Source organism: Punica granatum, chromosome 4, assembly GCF_007655135.1.
Source record: "Punica granatum isolate Tunisia-2019 chromosome 4, ASM765513v2, whole genome shotgun sequence".
In the NCBI taxonomy this organism is placed as follows: Eukaryota; Viridiplantae; Streptophyta; class Magnoliopsida; order Myrtales; family Lythraceae; genus Punica; species Punica granatum.
In genome coordinates, this window is record NC_045130.1 from 2845036 (window position 1) to 2857845 (window position 12810).

The 12810-nt window shown below is 40.4% G+C and overlaps 2 protein-coding genes across 3 annotated transcripts; both read right to left on the minus strand.

Annotated features, from left to right (window-relative positions):
• Positions 1–1459: 1459 nt before the first annotated feature.
• LOC116203810 (uncharacterized methyltransferase At1g78140, chloroplastic) lies at positions 1460–4538 on the minus strand. 2 transcript variants are annotated; one of them, XM_031535747.1, is made up of 9 exons: positions 4339–4538; positions 4025–4242; positions 3457–3560; positions 3205–3345; positions 2910–2991; positions 2449–2642; positions 2226–2337; positions 1983–2090; positions 1460–1835 (listed from the first exon to the last, which is right to left on the minus strand). In XM_031535747.1, exons 2-9 carry the CDS (start codon positions 4190–4192, stop codon positions 1695–1697), a joined length of 1050 nt encoding a protein of 349 aa, XP_031391607.1. In that variant the 5' UTR covers positions 4193–4242; positions 4339–4538; the 3' UTR covers positions 1460–1694. The 2 variants fall into 2 exon arrangements, with proteins under 2 accessions (XP_031391607.1, XP_031391608.1); XM_031535748.1 differs by having other exon boundaries at positions 4025–4229; positions 4339–4522.
• A 2667-nt stretch (positions 4539–7205) lies between these two features.
• On the minus strand, positions 7206–10701 carry LOC116205988 (MDIS1-interacting receptor like kinase 2). Its single transcript, XM_031538708.1, has 2 exons — positions 7876–10701; positions 7206–7757 (listed from the first exon to the last, which is right to left on the minus strand). The coding sequence occupies exons 1-2, from the start codon at positions 10676–10678 to the stop codon at positions 7411–7413; spliced, it is 3150 nt and encodes a 1049-aa protein (XP_031394568.1). The 5' UTR covers positions 10679–10701; the 3' UTR covers positions 7206–7410.
• Positions 10702–12810: the final 2109 nt, after the last annotated feature.

The window sequence follows — 12810 nt, forward strand, 5'->3', positions numbered from 1 at the left end:
GCACCATTCCATTTTTTGCAAACCAAATGTAGTGTTAAAGTCCGGGAGAAATCAAACTAGGTTGAGGTTGATGAACTAAAATTTTGACAAGACATGCATGCACAACCCACGTAAGTTTGTCTTATTTTAACATCAATTCACTATGTAAGTTAAGGATATAATTTTTTTTTTTATCTCGTTACCAACTACCAATGAAATCCAGATCTACCGAGAGTTAGAGGATATCGGCAAACACGGAGTGGTTTACCATTCCATATTAATCTGCCCAAGGTCCTCTTCATGGTATGCCGGTTAATGCAGATAATATAACCTGGGAGCTTGGGCGGTTGTGGACAGTCGGATCAACTCTGACTATATCGTTATGTTCGCTGAGCGAATGACGAAGGGCAATGTGCTTGAACCCGAGGGCATGATTGAGATCAAGAATTCAAGATGAGGGAGCTCTTAGAATTCATGGGAAGGTTTGATAGGGAGCTGTTCAATCTGAGGACGAAGCTTGAAGAATCAAATATCTACCGGTTCTCAAGCAATGATCGAGGAGTTGCAACAGAGGATTAAAACTCGAAAGAAGTCCTTTCAAAAAAAAAACTTGAAAGATAACTCACCTTTTGTATATGGAAGTATTATTCTTCTACACTGAATCTCCAACATCCTCCACCAGATTCTTCAAAAAACCATGTCTGATTGTCCTTAATCTCTACTTCAACAATTACATCAGCGATCACGTAAAATGAATTATTCCCATCTTGGCCAACCACAGATAGTAATCGTTCCCCATAATAACCATTTAGGAAACATCTATCTAGGCCAATTAGAGGCCTTCACCCTTCCAAAAGACTGTCATACAAGCTTTCAAGCATATCTATAGCCTCTCACAGTGATGAGTTTGAGAAGACACCTGCAAGCACACACTTGAATTGGGTTTTGATCTAAACAGCTCACAAGCATAATTTCTAAGCTTGGCATGCTGCTCCTTCTCTTCACATTCTTCAATCAAGAGGACATATTAGCACGGGAGAGAAGCGCAGTTGACATTAAGTATGGCGGCGAAGAGTTGCAAGAGGATTGTGAAGGAGATGAAAACGCATTGCTTTATCGGCAGTTAAACCTTTGCGAAGTCGGGTGAGTGAGTCGGCCAATGTCTCAAAACTCTAGAGGAGTTTCTTTCGCTGGGAACATCCCCTTTCTAGTTTTCTTTTCCAATACAATGTCTTAATTTTCAAAAAGTCGAATAGATAGAGAATTTGTGTGTAGATTAAAACCATTTTTTAGGCACATAGCTTACGGGTAAATAGTAGAGAGCCGGCCAGTAGAATATTCTTACTTGGTTGTAGAGAAAGATTTCTTGTGGTTATCTATCCACGCTCTGATAAAGAGGACCATCAAGAATGTTCGACTTTCAGGTCCAAATTGTCGCAGTATCCAACTTGACAAAGTAAAATTCGAGGACAAACGAAGATGGAGAATGGAATCTAGAAGAACGATTACACACGTTAATCCATCAAAACAAAGCGAAACTGACTGGAAAACCATCAGTGATAGGTCAATATAAGACTTTATTCATTGCGATTGGATCTTGCTTTCTATAACAATTAAACAAGCTCAAGCATCATATGCACTGACCAATCATGCCACTCAGAGTTCAGATCAAGCTCTGCGCGGAATCTGGCGTTGAAGCAAATGGAACTAAATACTTAGCAAGGTTTTGTGGCCGAGAACATTATGAACCTCCGCTGCCTTGTGCACTGGAAATTGACGAGCCCACATGCTCTGAAGAGATCTTTGAGTTGCCCTTCTGATGTAAACATGTGGCTGCCCGATATTTGAGTCAAGTTCTACAATGATACATTCAATAAACCAAAAATATCAGGTCAAGATCATCATCAAAGTTCTGGTCCAATGTGATTCTTATTACTATTATTCCATGACAAAAATGACTACTTTCATATATTCAGTTCGTCACTATGAAAACAAAACAGTACCTGTGTCACAGGGCTTAACAGGGGAACAAAAGAGAAAGGGCCATCGAGTATATAGGTAGTTCCAACAAAAACTCCTCCAGGCCGGAGGACTCGACTGATCTCGGCAACCTACAAAATATCATTGGGCGGTAACACCACGTCATGATTCGTTGACAATGTTCGAGAAGCGAAACGAACACTGTTAATTTCCACTAACAAAGCTTGATGCAAATTATAAAGCTATAAAGATAGAGAAAATCTCACAGCTGCTGATGGTGAAGGCCAGCAATGTATAGCAGCCCCAGCATGTATAGCATCAATAGAGCTCGAAGGGAATGGAAGCCTTGAGATGTCAGCTCTGACTAATGTTAGTTTCCTGCATCAAACAACATTCTGAGCATTAAACCTCTTCATCTCTAAAATTTCTAGTAAGCCCTAATATTAACAATTGATTTTGAGTAAATATCAGTGAGTGTTCTGTCCTCACTCTTTCGGGAAATTGTCCTCCTGCTTAATGAACTCGTAGCACTCCTTTAACATGTTCTCAGAGTAATCCAGAGCAACGACAAGAGAAAACAACCCACTCTTTGCGAAGAGTCGAGCAAACAGGCCACTCCCACAACTAGCATCAATGATATTTCCACCAAGTACAGGTTTGAGGTAGTTTTTGATCAGTTCAAACTGCAACAAGGGTGAAGTAAGTCCAATAGTAACATGGACAAGCACAATAAGAAAACCTCTATTTCTTAATTCAGTCTCTTGCAAGAGAAATCCGAAATAATCACACATTCCTTGAGCAGCTCATCCTGAGTATGTTTTTGAGCTATGAAAGCAGTCCTTACTTATAAAGTAAATAACAGATATACATGTTCAAGGAGATTAAAAAGAAAAAAATATTCCCGAGGTAACAGAATGTTGGTATAAGCACGGAACAGAAAGGCCGAGTACCTCTTTTTCAGGGCCGGGGAAACCACCAAATAGAAAGCCCTGGCGCCAGCCCCTCTCATAGATATATGATATTAACGGAATCCTGAATCAAGAATTGATTCAATATGACAGTGAGGAAAGATTCCAGGTTATATCCTTAAATTACTGTAGTGTAAAATTGGGGCTGAAAGTGACAAAGATTGAATATAGTTACATAATTTATACCCCTCGAAAAGACCCAAAAGTCTGCTTGCGAAGATGATGGAGAAAGATTTAGCCTCCAAAGAAACCGATCAAGAGTTGAACATTTACGCACCTGAAAAATTCAGTTGATGGGGCCTTGGCTTCCCCATATTCCTTAGCTCCACTAGAAGCTGTGAGCTCAAAATGTGTCTCACTGCCGTAATAAGTCTTCTTACAAGTATTGCACAGCAAGCTCGACCCAGATATAGAATCCCTGGCAGCGAACTTGAGCCATCAAAATCACATGAAAGATAAAAGAAGGAAAATTGAGCACAATAACAAAAACTAACAAGATAGGGCCGATAGAAATAAGATGTGGGCTCACACTGTCAATCCTCCATCACTGTCGATTGATAACTGCTCGTAACATATTGGACAAGCTAATATGTTCCTGCTGGTGCTGACGTTAGTCTCTTCCACAGCAGGTTCCTAATCAAAACCAGGTTCTAAATGAATGGACGAAATGAAAACTAGGAAGCACTGAACATAACTATGATTGTGATGCCATCAGTGACCCGTGAACCCTGAACAGCTGGATCAAGAGATGCACAGCAGGGACTAGTGCCATGTACTAAGAGAATATAAGGAAAAACTTTGACTTGATTAGTCCCTTATCTATAAAACCACGAAAGTCAACAAACTAATATAACACGGCCAAAAACCGATTGAAAAAACGCGAAAGAGTGAACAACCGAAACGAAAGGTAGCAGGGCAAGTATTATTGTTCACAAATATGCAAACTGAGGTCCAATTATCCGCAACATACACCATTCCAATGCTCAAGAACATACAGAACAGCAGGACATTAACATTAACAATTACATACAAATACTAGAGAAAAAGTACACACAGAAAGGAATATGAATATGACTTGATATAGGGGAGATTCATACCGGTTGCTTAGTTTCAACTACAGCCGTCGACAAGGCTCTAACTTTAGCGGTGAAGGCGCGCCTCAGGAACAGTTTATTGGGCCGCCTGAGGACCAAACTTCTCGAATTCCTGAGCTGTCTTGCAAGAGTCAGGCCGGGAAGGTTGCTGCAGATTGCCACGGCCGCCATTAAAGCTCCGGAACGGAACAGAACAGAACCCCTCTTGCTGAGACAACGAGCTCCAAAATATACAAACTTCCCCGTAAATCAATTACCCAAGAAAGGGAAGGGGAAGAAATTGAAGAAAAGCTGCCATGTGAAGCTTGAATTCTTACATTTCAAAGAGATGGAAATTCTTCAGCAGATTCCGAGTGAGGTCACTGCTCCCTACTGCTTACACAGCTTCAACAATTGCAAGGTACCGCTATATCTATATCATTCGGCAAATGTTTGGTCGGAGAATTCGAGATGATTGATTAATTTCTGGTCGAAGCCGGGCGATGACGACAACAACAATCGAGAAGACTTTTTACGCAGAGCTCGATTTTCTCTATACATTTATTTATTTATTTATTTATTTATTTTTGGTGGGTTAAGGGGGCCGAAGCCCAGTACAAAAGAAAGAAAACAAGACGGGGGCATGGAAACCCATCAATACAGCCAAAAAGAAGCAATCTAGGGAGATCGGAGGATGAGGAAACACATGGAGTCCAGCCGTTGGAGTAAGAGCTGTCCTCACCATCCAATCTATGCAGCCGTTTTCATGATAAATATGATGCACCCGAAAATTCCAATCTCGATTCAAAAGATCACGAATGGGGTCGATCAACATTGCCAAGTGCGGTGCCCTAGGATCGGATCCGCGCTGACAATGAACTCACGAACCACCTTCGAATCCATTTCAAGGTCGACATGACGGTACCCGAGGTGCCAAGCCTGTTCCATACCTGTCAGGACACCCCACAGCTCAGCCACTACCCCCATTGCATAGCCGATGTTACGAGCAAAACCAAGAATACAATGCCCATTATCATCTCGGATTAGCCCTCCCACCCCAGCGACACCGGGATTGCCCGAAGAAGCGCCGTCGGTATTGATTTTAATCCAACCTGAAGAAGGAGGAGACCGACGAATCCAATGCAGCACTCGATCCGGCTTCAAGCCTTGAGACAGAGCTGCAGATGATTTGGTTGAAGTTGAGCGCAGCTCTGCAGATAACGACAGTAGGCGAAGCAGGACAAATAAACAAATAAACAGAGGTTCGAACAGATTTTTATTACGCCAACCCCCACAATAACCAACAACCGGTTCCAAAAACAGAGGACCAAGGCGTCCCAAATTTGCCATAGCTCCTCCTCCTGCAAATTAACTATCAGCCACTGCAATAAAAGGCAAGGAAAAGAAGCGTCGATGCATATGTTGTGGTACCAGCTGAGACCGCACTCCCTTGGCCCGAACACAATCACGGAGGACGTGTATTACTGACTCCATATAATCTGGGCAGCATGAATATTTTTCATGATAAGTTTTTGTTTATACTTAAAATACATATAATTTTCTAATAAGAATTCATATTAAGTGAACGTGTGGATCTCACCAAGTCATAATACGAGTAAGCCCTCTTAAAATGTTGTCTCACTTGAGTTATTTGAGTAAAGGAGCACTAATTAAAGGGTGTGATAGTCACAAGAGTTTTGGTTGGTATTGACCATATGAAAGGACAAATTTGTAATTTTATTATTTAAGGGAGGGTAAAATTGAAAGAAAAATTGGAGAAACACTTTTAAAGAGGTCACGCATTTAGAGAGGTCATACTTGTATATATAGTATAGTACAAATATAGATATAGATATTATTTCATTATTAATATAAATGTATATATTGCTATTCATAATAAACTATTCCTACACTAAATATACCCACATATATATATATAAAGTTGTATCCCAACAATGTATAGTGGTAAAAAGGTAATTTTGTAAATAGTATAAAGTTATAAATGTAAACGTTTAAATAATATTCAAGATTAAAAAATACTATCTTAACGAAAACCATTTATATAAAGTTATAGCCCAATAATAAATGGGGGTAGAAAGGTAGTTTTCTAAATAGCATAAGGCCATAAATGTAAATGTTTAAATAATATTCAGGATTAAAAATACTATCTTAAAGAGAAAATAAGTACTATTTTAATGATATATGTAAATGAATTAAATTCAAATGCGGCGCGATGCAATTATAAAAATAAAGTTCATTTTAATAATTGATATCTATAATATTAATTAATTAATATATAAAAAAATATGTGCATGAATTAAATGCAAATACATAGCGATGCAATTATAAACACATATATAATTAATTCATTTTAATAATTAATATTTATAAATATTAATTAATTAATTAATATATAAAAAATAACGTCCATAGATCTACATATTTATAAATAACATATATTTATATATATACTTCACTCTCCCTCTATTAAATTAGATTAAAATGGCAAATTTATATTGATTAAGAGTTTATTTCTCAAAATGCTTAATAATTTTAATCGATATATATATAGTATTAAAGAAAATAATATTTGATATTATAACTGTACTTTGAACTGTCTCTAATTTGTTATTACTAGCATTTGAGTAGTTTTACTTTAGAAAGATGTCTCTTATTAAATATTATAATTGGGATGGCAAATTTTTAAAATTATCATTAAAAAATAAACACTCTAGCACAAAAGGCTAGTGTTTTATATATATATATATATAGCCTATCAATTCTTCGTCAGAGTTATCCATAATTGATCACACATTAATGCCAAAATTCTAATTAAAAGGTGAGATTTACATAAAAAAAAAATTATTTTATCATATAGATACACCGAGAAAACATCCCAGTTTGTGGCACTTGGGTGAAATATGCCGGAGTGACACCGATGCCAAGTTTGGTTATTGAGGCCGTGACCCTGACAGCACGAGGAAGAGTGCAGGGGTGCAGTAAGAGCAGTATAGCGTTGGTTTTAAGGGGAGCTCGATGGGGATTAATACAACTTGTTGTTTTGGTAGCAGTTATACGGCTTAGCACATGGGACATATATATCTGACTTCAAGAAAGTGAGGAACATGATACGTTGATGCCATGAATGGACATATATATTTGACTTCAAGAAAGTGAGGAACATGATATGTTGATGCCATGAATGTCATGAAGAGCTCCTAGAATGTCTTGGACTTTCTCATCCACACCTTCTTGTTTATATATGATGGTATCGTTACATTTTGATGACTATATAGCATAATCCAATGAATCATCGGACCGGACATTTTCCTAGTATTTTGTTTTCCAATCACAAATAGTACATCTGTTTGATGTTCCTACAGTGGCATATCGGGATGCTTGTCAGTGCTTCATTCAGTTGGGCAGCAACCATTTTCACCTTCGTGACTTGTAACCTCGACAGGGGGGGCTGCGGCAACCGCCGAGAACATTTGAGAGATTGTCATCATACTCGGTCTCATTTGTGGATTCCCGTTTAAGCATTGCCTCGCGATGTGGAGAATGCTCATGATCTTGTGCTCGACTGCTGGTTCCGGGAAAGGCAGTCGGGGATCCAGTACATCCTTCAGGGACGCATCAAGAGATAACAAGGATGGAATGCTCTCACCTGGATGTTGTCCTTTGAACACTTCTATCACCAGGACTCCGAAGCTGTAGACGTCGCACTTTTCATTCACTTTCATCGTGTATGCGAGCTCTGCAAGCAGCAAAAAGCACCAATTAAAACCATAGAGAAACAGTCGTGGTTCGATATATAGATTATGAATTGGAACTGTCAAAACATATGAAGAAGAGTATTTGTGCATATATGTTACCTGGGGCGATATACCCATACGTGCCAGCAACAGCGGTCCAACTGGAGGTGTCGAGCTTCATAAGCTTTGCCGTCCCAAAATCTGAGACTCGAGCCTCATAGTCCGAGTCCAACAGTATGTTTCCGCTCGATATGTCCCTGTGAAGAATTGGGATCGCACAGTCATGGTGCATATAGGACAGGGCATGGGCCACCCCTTTCGCGATGTTCACCCTCTTGTCCCAGTCCAAGCTCTTCGCCTCCTTGTTGTTACTTAGGATTGAAGCCAGGCTTCCTCTCTCGAGGTACTCGTAGACTAGGAAGGAGTGGAGAGGATGCGAGCAAAAGCCGTATAGCCTCACGATGTTCCGGTGCCGAATTTCCGTCAATGCTTTTATCTCATTCAGAAACTCCTGCTGGTATGTCTGTCCTGTCTCACTGTCAGATATCGAGTAGAGCTTCTTCACCGCTAACATGAGCCCAGAGGAGAGCTTCGCCCTGTACACGCTCCCGTATCCTCCTTTTCCAACGCAGTACATTGAATCAAATCCTCCCGTGGCCTTTATGATCTCCCCATACAGGATTTTCCCATTAAATGTCGCAATCGAGAACACTTCCTCTTGCATCTCCTCTTGCTCCACTTGCTCAGCTTCCTTTCTCTTCCATAAGAAGATTAAAATCCCGAGCACGATCAATAAGATTAGGACTCCTCCCACTATCGAGAAAACGATTACAAGCACTTTATTGTTTGACTTGGAAGTTTTTCCAGTTGCTCCTGATGGAGGACAGCGGTGTAGGGCAGCGTTATCGCCACAGAGCCCAATATTCCCTCGCACAGCTGCCGGGGGAGCATTACGAAAGGCAGTCGTGTCTGGGATCGGGCCTGAGAAATTGTTGTATGATATGTCCACGGACATCAGCGCGCGTAGTTTCCCTAGCACCTCTTTAATTGGGCCCGAGAGGTTGTTGTGGGAGAGGTTGAGGTTCACAATGCTTCCCAAGTTACCTAACTGTGGAGGGATTTCTCCTCGGAGTGAATTGTCACTGAGGTCTAGGTCCGTGAGGTGCGTCAGTGACCCGATTGCGGGCGGGATCTCTTGTCTCAGCTGATTGTGGCTCAAATCCAAGGAGTACAGCTGCGAGATTTTCGTGATGCTGTCGGGAATGGATGTCAACGTGTTCCTCGATAGGTCAAGGTTCAGAAGGTTTGATAGGTCACCAATCTCCGAAGGGATCCCGCCCGAGAGCCGGTTGTCACTCATGTTCATCCGTATCATCGCCCCCAGTTTCCCAAATTCCTTTGGGATCTCACCGCTCAAATTGTTCGAGGAGAGATCTAGGGAGTGAAGATTAGTGGAGTTTCCGATTCCTGGCGGCAGCCGACCGGAAACATTTGTTCCAGCAATGCGAAGATCGGTCAGGTTTGGGTAGCTTCCCCAGCTGTCCGAGAGCTCACCATAGAAGTGGTTATAACTCAAATCCACAAACTCGAGGTTGGGGAACACCTCGAAGGATTTGGTTATGTTCTCACGGAATTGGTTTCGTTCGAGCCGGAGTCTGACCAAGCTCGTGCAGTTCTTCAGGACTAAACTAACCTGCCCGACTAGAAGGTTGTTATTGAGGGTGAGGGACCTTATCTTACCGCCTTGGCACAGGTTTAGCGGCAAGGGACCGTCGAAATGGTTAGTGTCTGCTTGGAACGTCTCCAAGTTTGGTAAGCTCCCGATGAAAGGAGGAATCGGACCCGAGAGATAGTTGATGCGGAGGAACAGGACTTCTAGTTTGGTCAAGTTCCGAAAAGAGGAGGGGATAGGTCCTGTGAGGCTGTTATTGCTAACCTCAAAATCGGTGAGAAGCTGGAGGTTCCCCAGCTCATCGGGGATTGGGCCCGTCAGCTGGTTGTCGTACAGGTAAAGAAGGTCGAGATTGGTCAACTTCCCGAAAGATGGCGGGATCAGGCCAGTGAGGTGGTTCTCATAAAGGGTCAACTTCTGGAGCTGCTTCAGGTTCCCGAGCTCGGGCGGGATGGGACCGGAGAGCTGATTGTGGTAAATGTGGAGCTCAAGGAGGTTCATGAGCTTCCCGAGTGTGGACGGGATCTGGCCAGAGAAGTGGTTGGTGTCCATGAAAACTATCTGCAGATTGGTCAGGTTCCCCATCTCAGGGGGGATTGGGCCAGAGAGGGAGTTATTGTAGATGAAAAGATTTACTAATTTGCTCAGGTTGCCAATGGAAGTAGGGATGGGCCCTTCTATATGATTGGAGTACAAGGCAAGCTCGGTCAGCTTATAAAGATTCCCGATATCTTTCGGGATCGAGCCATTATGCCGATTGAATACCAAGTGAAGGGTATCGAGATTTGTAAGCTCGCAAATCTCAGGTGGGATCTCACCGGAAAGCATGTTGAAGGATAGGTCGAGGTACTTGAGCTTGGGAAGGAGCCTGATTTCCCGGGGGATGGACCCGGAGAGGTTGTTGATGCTCATGTCTATGTACGTCAGGTTCGGCGAGGAATCGAAAGGGAACTGGTAGAGCGTGCCGGAGACGCTCATATTTGTGAGGTTGACCCCTCTGACGGTTAAGTCGGCATAGCAGAGGATCCCGAGCCAGTGGCATGGGCCTGCCGTGGCATTGGTCCATGATGCAAGGGAGGAATCGGGTCGGTTTTGGTTTTCGAGGGATGATTTCCACCTGAGGAGGGCAGTGGCCTCTTGGACAGAGGCAGAGGAAGGGGACAGGAGGAGTGAAATGGCTGAAAGGGAGAGGAAAGGAGGAAGAAGAAGTAGGGAGAGGGAAGCTCTGTTGAAGTCTGTTGATGGCTCCATGGCTGGCTTGATTTCAAATTTGAGTTCACCTCTTCGAGTACTTATAGCAGCATTTCAAAGCAGTCATTGGGCTGTCATCTTCCAAACTCCCCAACTCAATTTGATCAGAAAGCCTTTTTTTTTTTTACAAGTCAAAAAGTTTTTTTTTACTAAAAGAAAAGCTTATGAATTTAATATAATAATAAAAAATCATAATACATAATAAAGACACATGAATAATTCATGATGAATATCAAAATTAAAATTTCCGAATTACTAAGGAAGATGTGTTTCACTGATCTACACTTTTTTTTATTTATTTTACTTTTATGTGTTTTTCCTCTGGGTCATAAACAGTGCTTACCTTGGGAGGAAAGAAGTACAAGGTATACAATACGATCCTTTCCCATACAATATTGGATACAATTCTCGATTCATATCGGGTCAGTAGTTATAATTACTTCATTCCGAGTTAATAAAAAGGCATTGAGTTATAAACTTGCCGTGTAGTTTTCTTCGGACGGATTTAAGAAGCAGAAGAATCAGTCCTGAGGGTAAATGAAGTCGTCGGGATGTTCAGACGGAGAGTCTTCTTCCTTCTGCGGGGGTTTGAGTTTGATGTGATATGAGAAATGGAAGCATGCGATTGAGGAAGGTGGACGCGGTTAGAGTGGCTATTGTCTTTTATGGAAAAGCTGGACTGCGTGGACTAATTTATATAAATTTGATCTTCCTTAATGAAAAAATAATTGAAATTAATTATACTCATTTAAAGTTTCTCGTATAAATTTTTCAAAAGAGAGGAACTAAAATTTTGGGTGAGAATAATAAACTAATACTTTTCTTTTGGCCGAGGCGAATGATAAAATCAGTGAAAGCACCAATAATTCATTTAACTGACTATCATCAAATCAGTAAGTCATTCACCGTCGGGCATCGAGTTCATTGATGGTACTTTTATTTTCGATTATAAATGAGTCCCGTAAACCTAGTACGATAATACTTTATCTTTTGGCATTCTCTCATCCAATCATTTCCAATTGGAGGTTGACGCCAAAAGGTAATGTATGCATTTCCTTCAAGTAGGAAGTGAAGCTTCCATTAGGGATAAGGCTTCTCAGTGCCCCACAATACATTTTCGCTAGTCATTTTCGTTGGGAGAAAATGCAACTTTTTGACATCTTCCTTAAGCTATAATTCAGGTCGGCCTCCTCCTCCTCCTCCTCCTCCTCATTTCTCCTTTTTTCCCGATAATTTTATGAGAAATATGGCAGGTTACTTTAATGAAACCTAAGGGAAAAAGAATATCTAATTCGTAATTTACCACTTATCATATTTTCTTTCCCGTGTTTTTTATTTTTATTTTTATTTTTTAATAGAATCGTATATTAGAATAATCTGTGACGAGCCCAATTTTGTTTTCACGGCCCGATTTTCTGTTAATTTTTGTGGTGTAATCTTTTTTACCAATTTTTTTTTCTTTTTTCGTATTGTTTTGGTTGTGTAGGTCGAAATATTTCGGAAATGCCAGACAAAAATTTCTTGATAAATCAGATGGCTGGTGGACTTGGAACTTTTCGAGTCTTTCCGTTGACTCTGACCCCCATAATTGGTGTGGAAAACTAATGTCATGCATTATCAAGAACATATGATTTGAGTGAATGACACGTTTGGTATTTTTAGTTTAATTTAATTTAAGTAATTTTATACTCTTCAGCACGATAATAGAAATATTAAATATTTGAACTGAAATACAAAATACGCAGTTAAAAGTATTCAATATGTTTCCGTGGCTCGATGTCATGTTAAAATTTTCATTGATTCCAATGAAGTGAAAAAAATAGTACATTTTTTCTTAGCATTTTGTCACTCACTTATAGTAAATTTTGGGTTCTTTTTTAAAAAATAAAAAATTAAATTTCTACATATTAATTAGATGAAAATATATTTTAAAAAATGTTTAGTTTCTTTCTTTCGTGCCAATTTTTGGCTGAAATCATACTTTGCGCGAATTATTTGAGTACTGTAATAATTCTAAAATTGCATGTTCTAATATTCATTTTGTATTGGCTGGCCAAAATTTCAGTTTGTATTGTTCCTAATCTTATATAGGCTTCATTATCTAGATTAGTATTGTACTAATTACTTAGTGG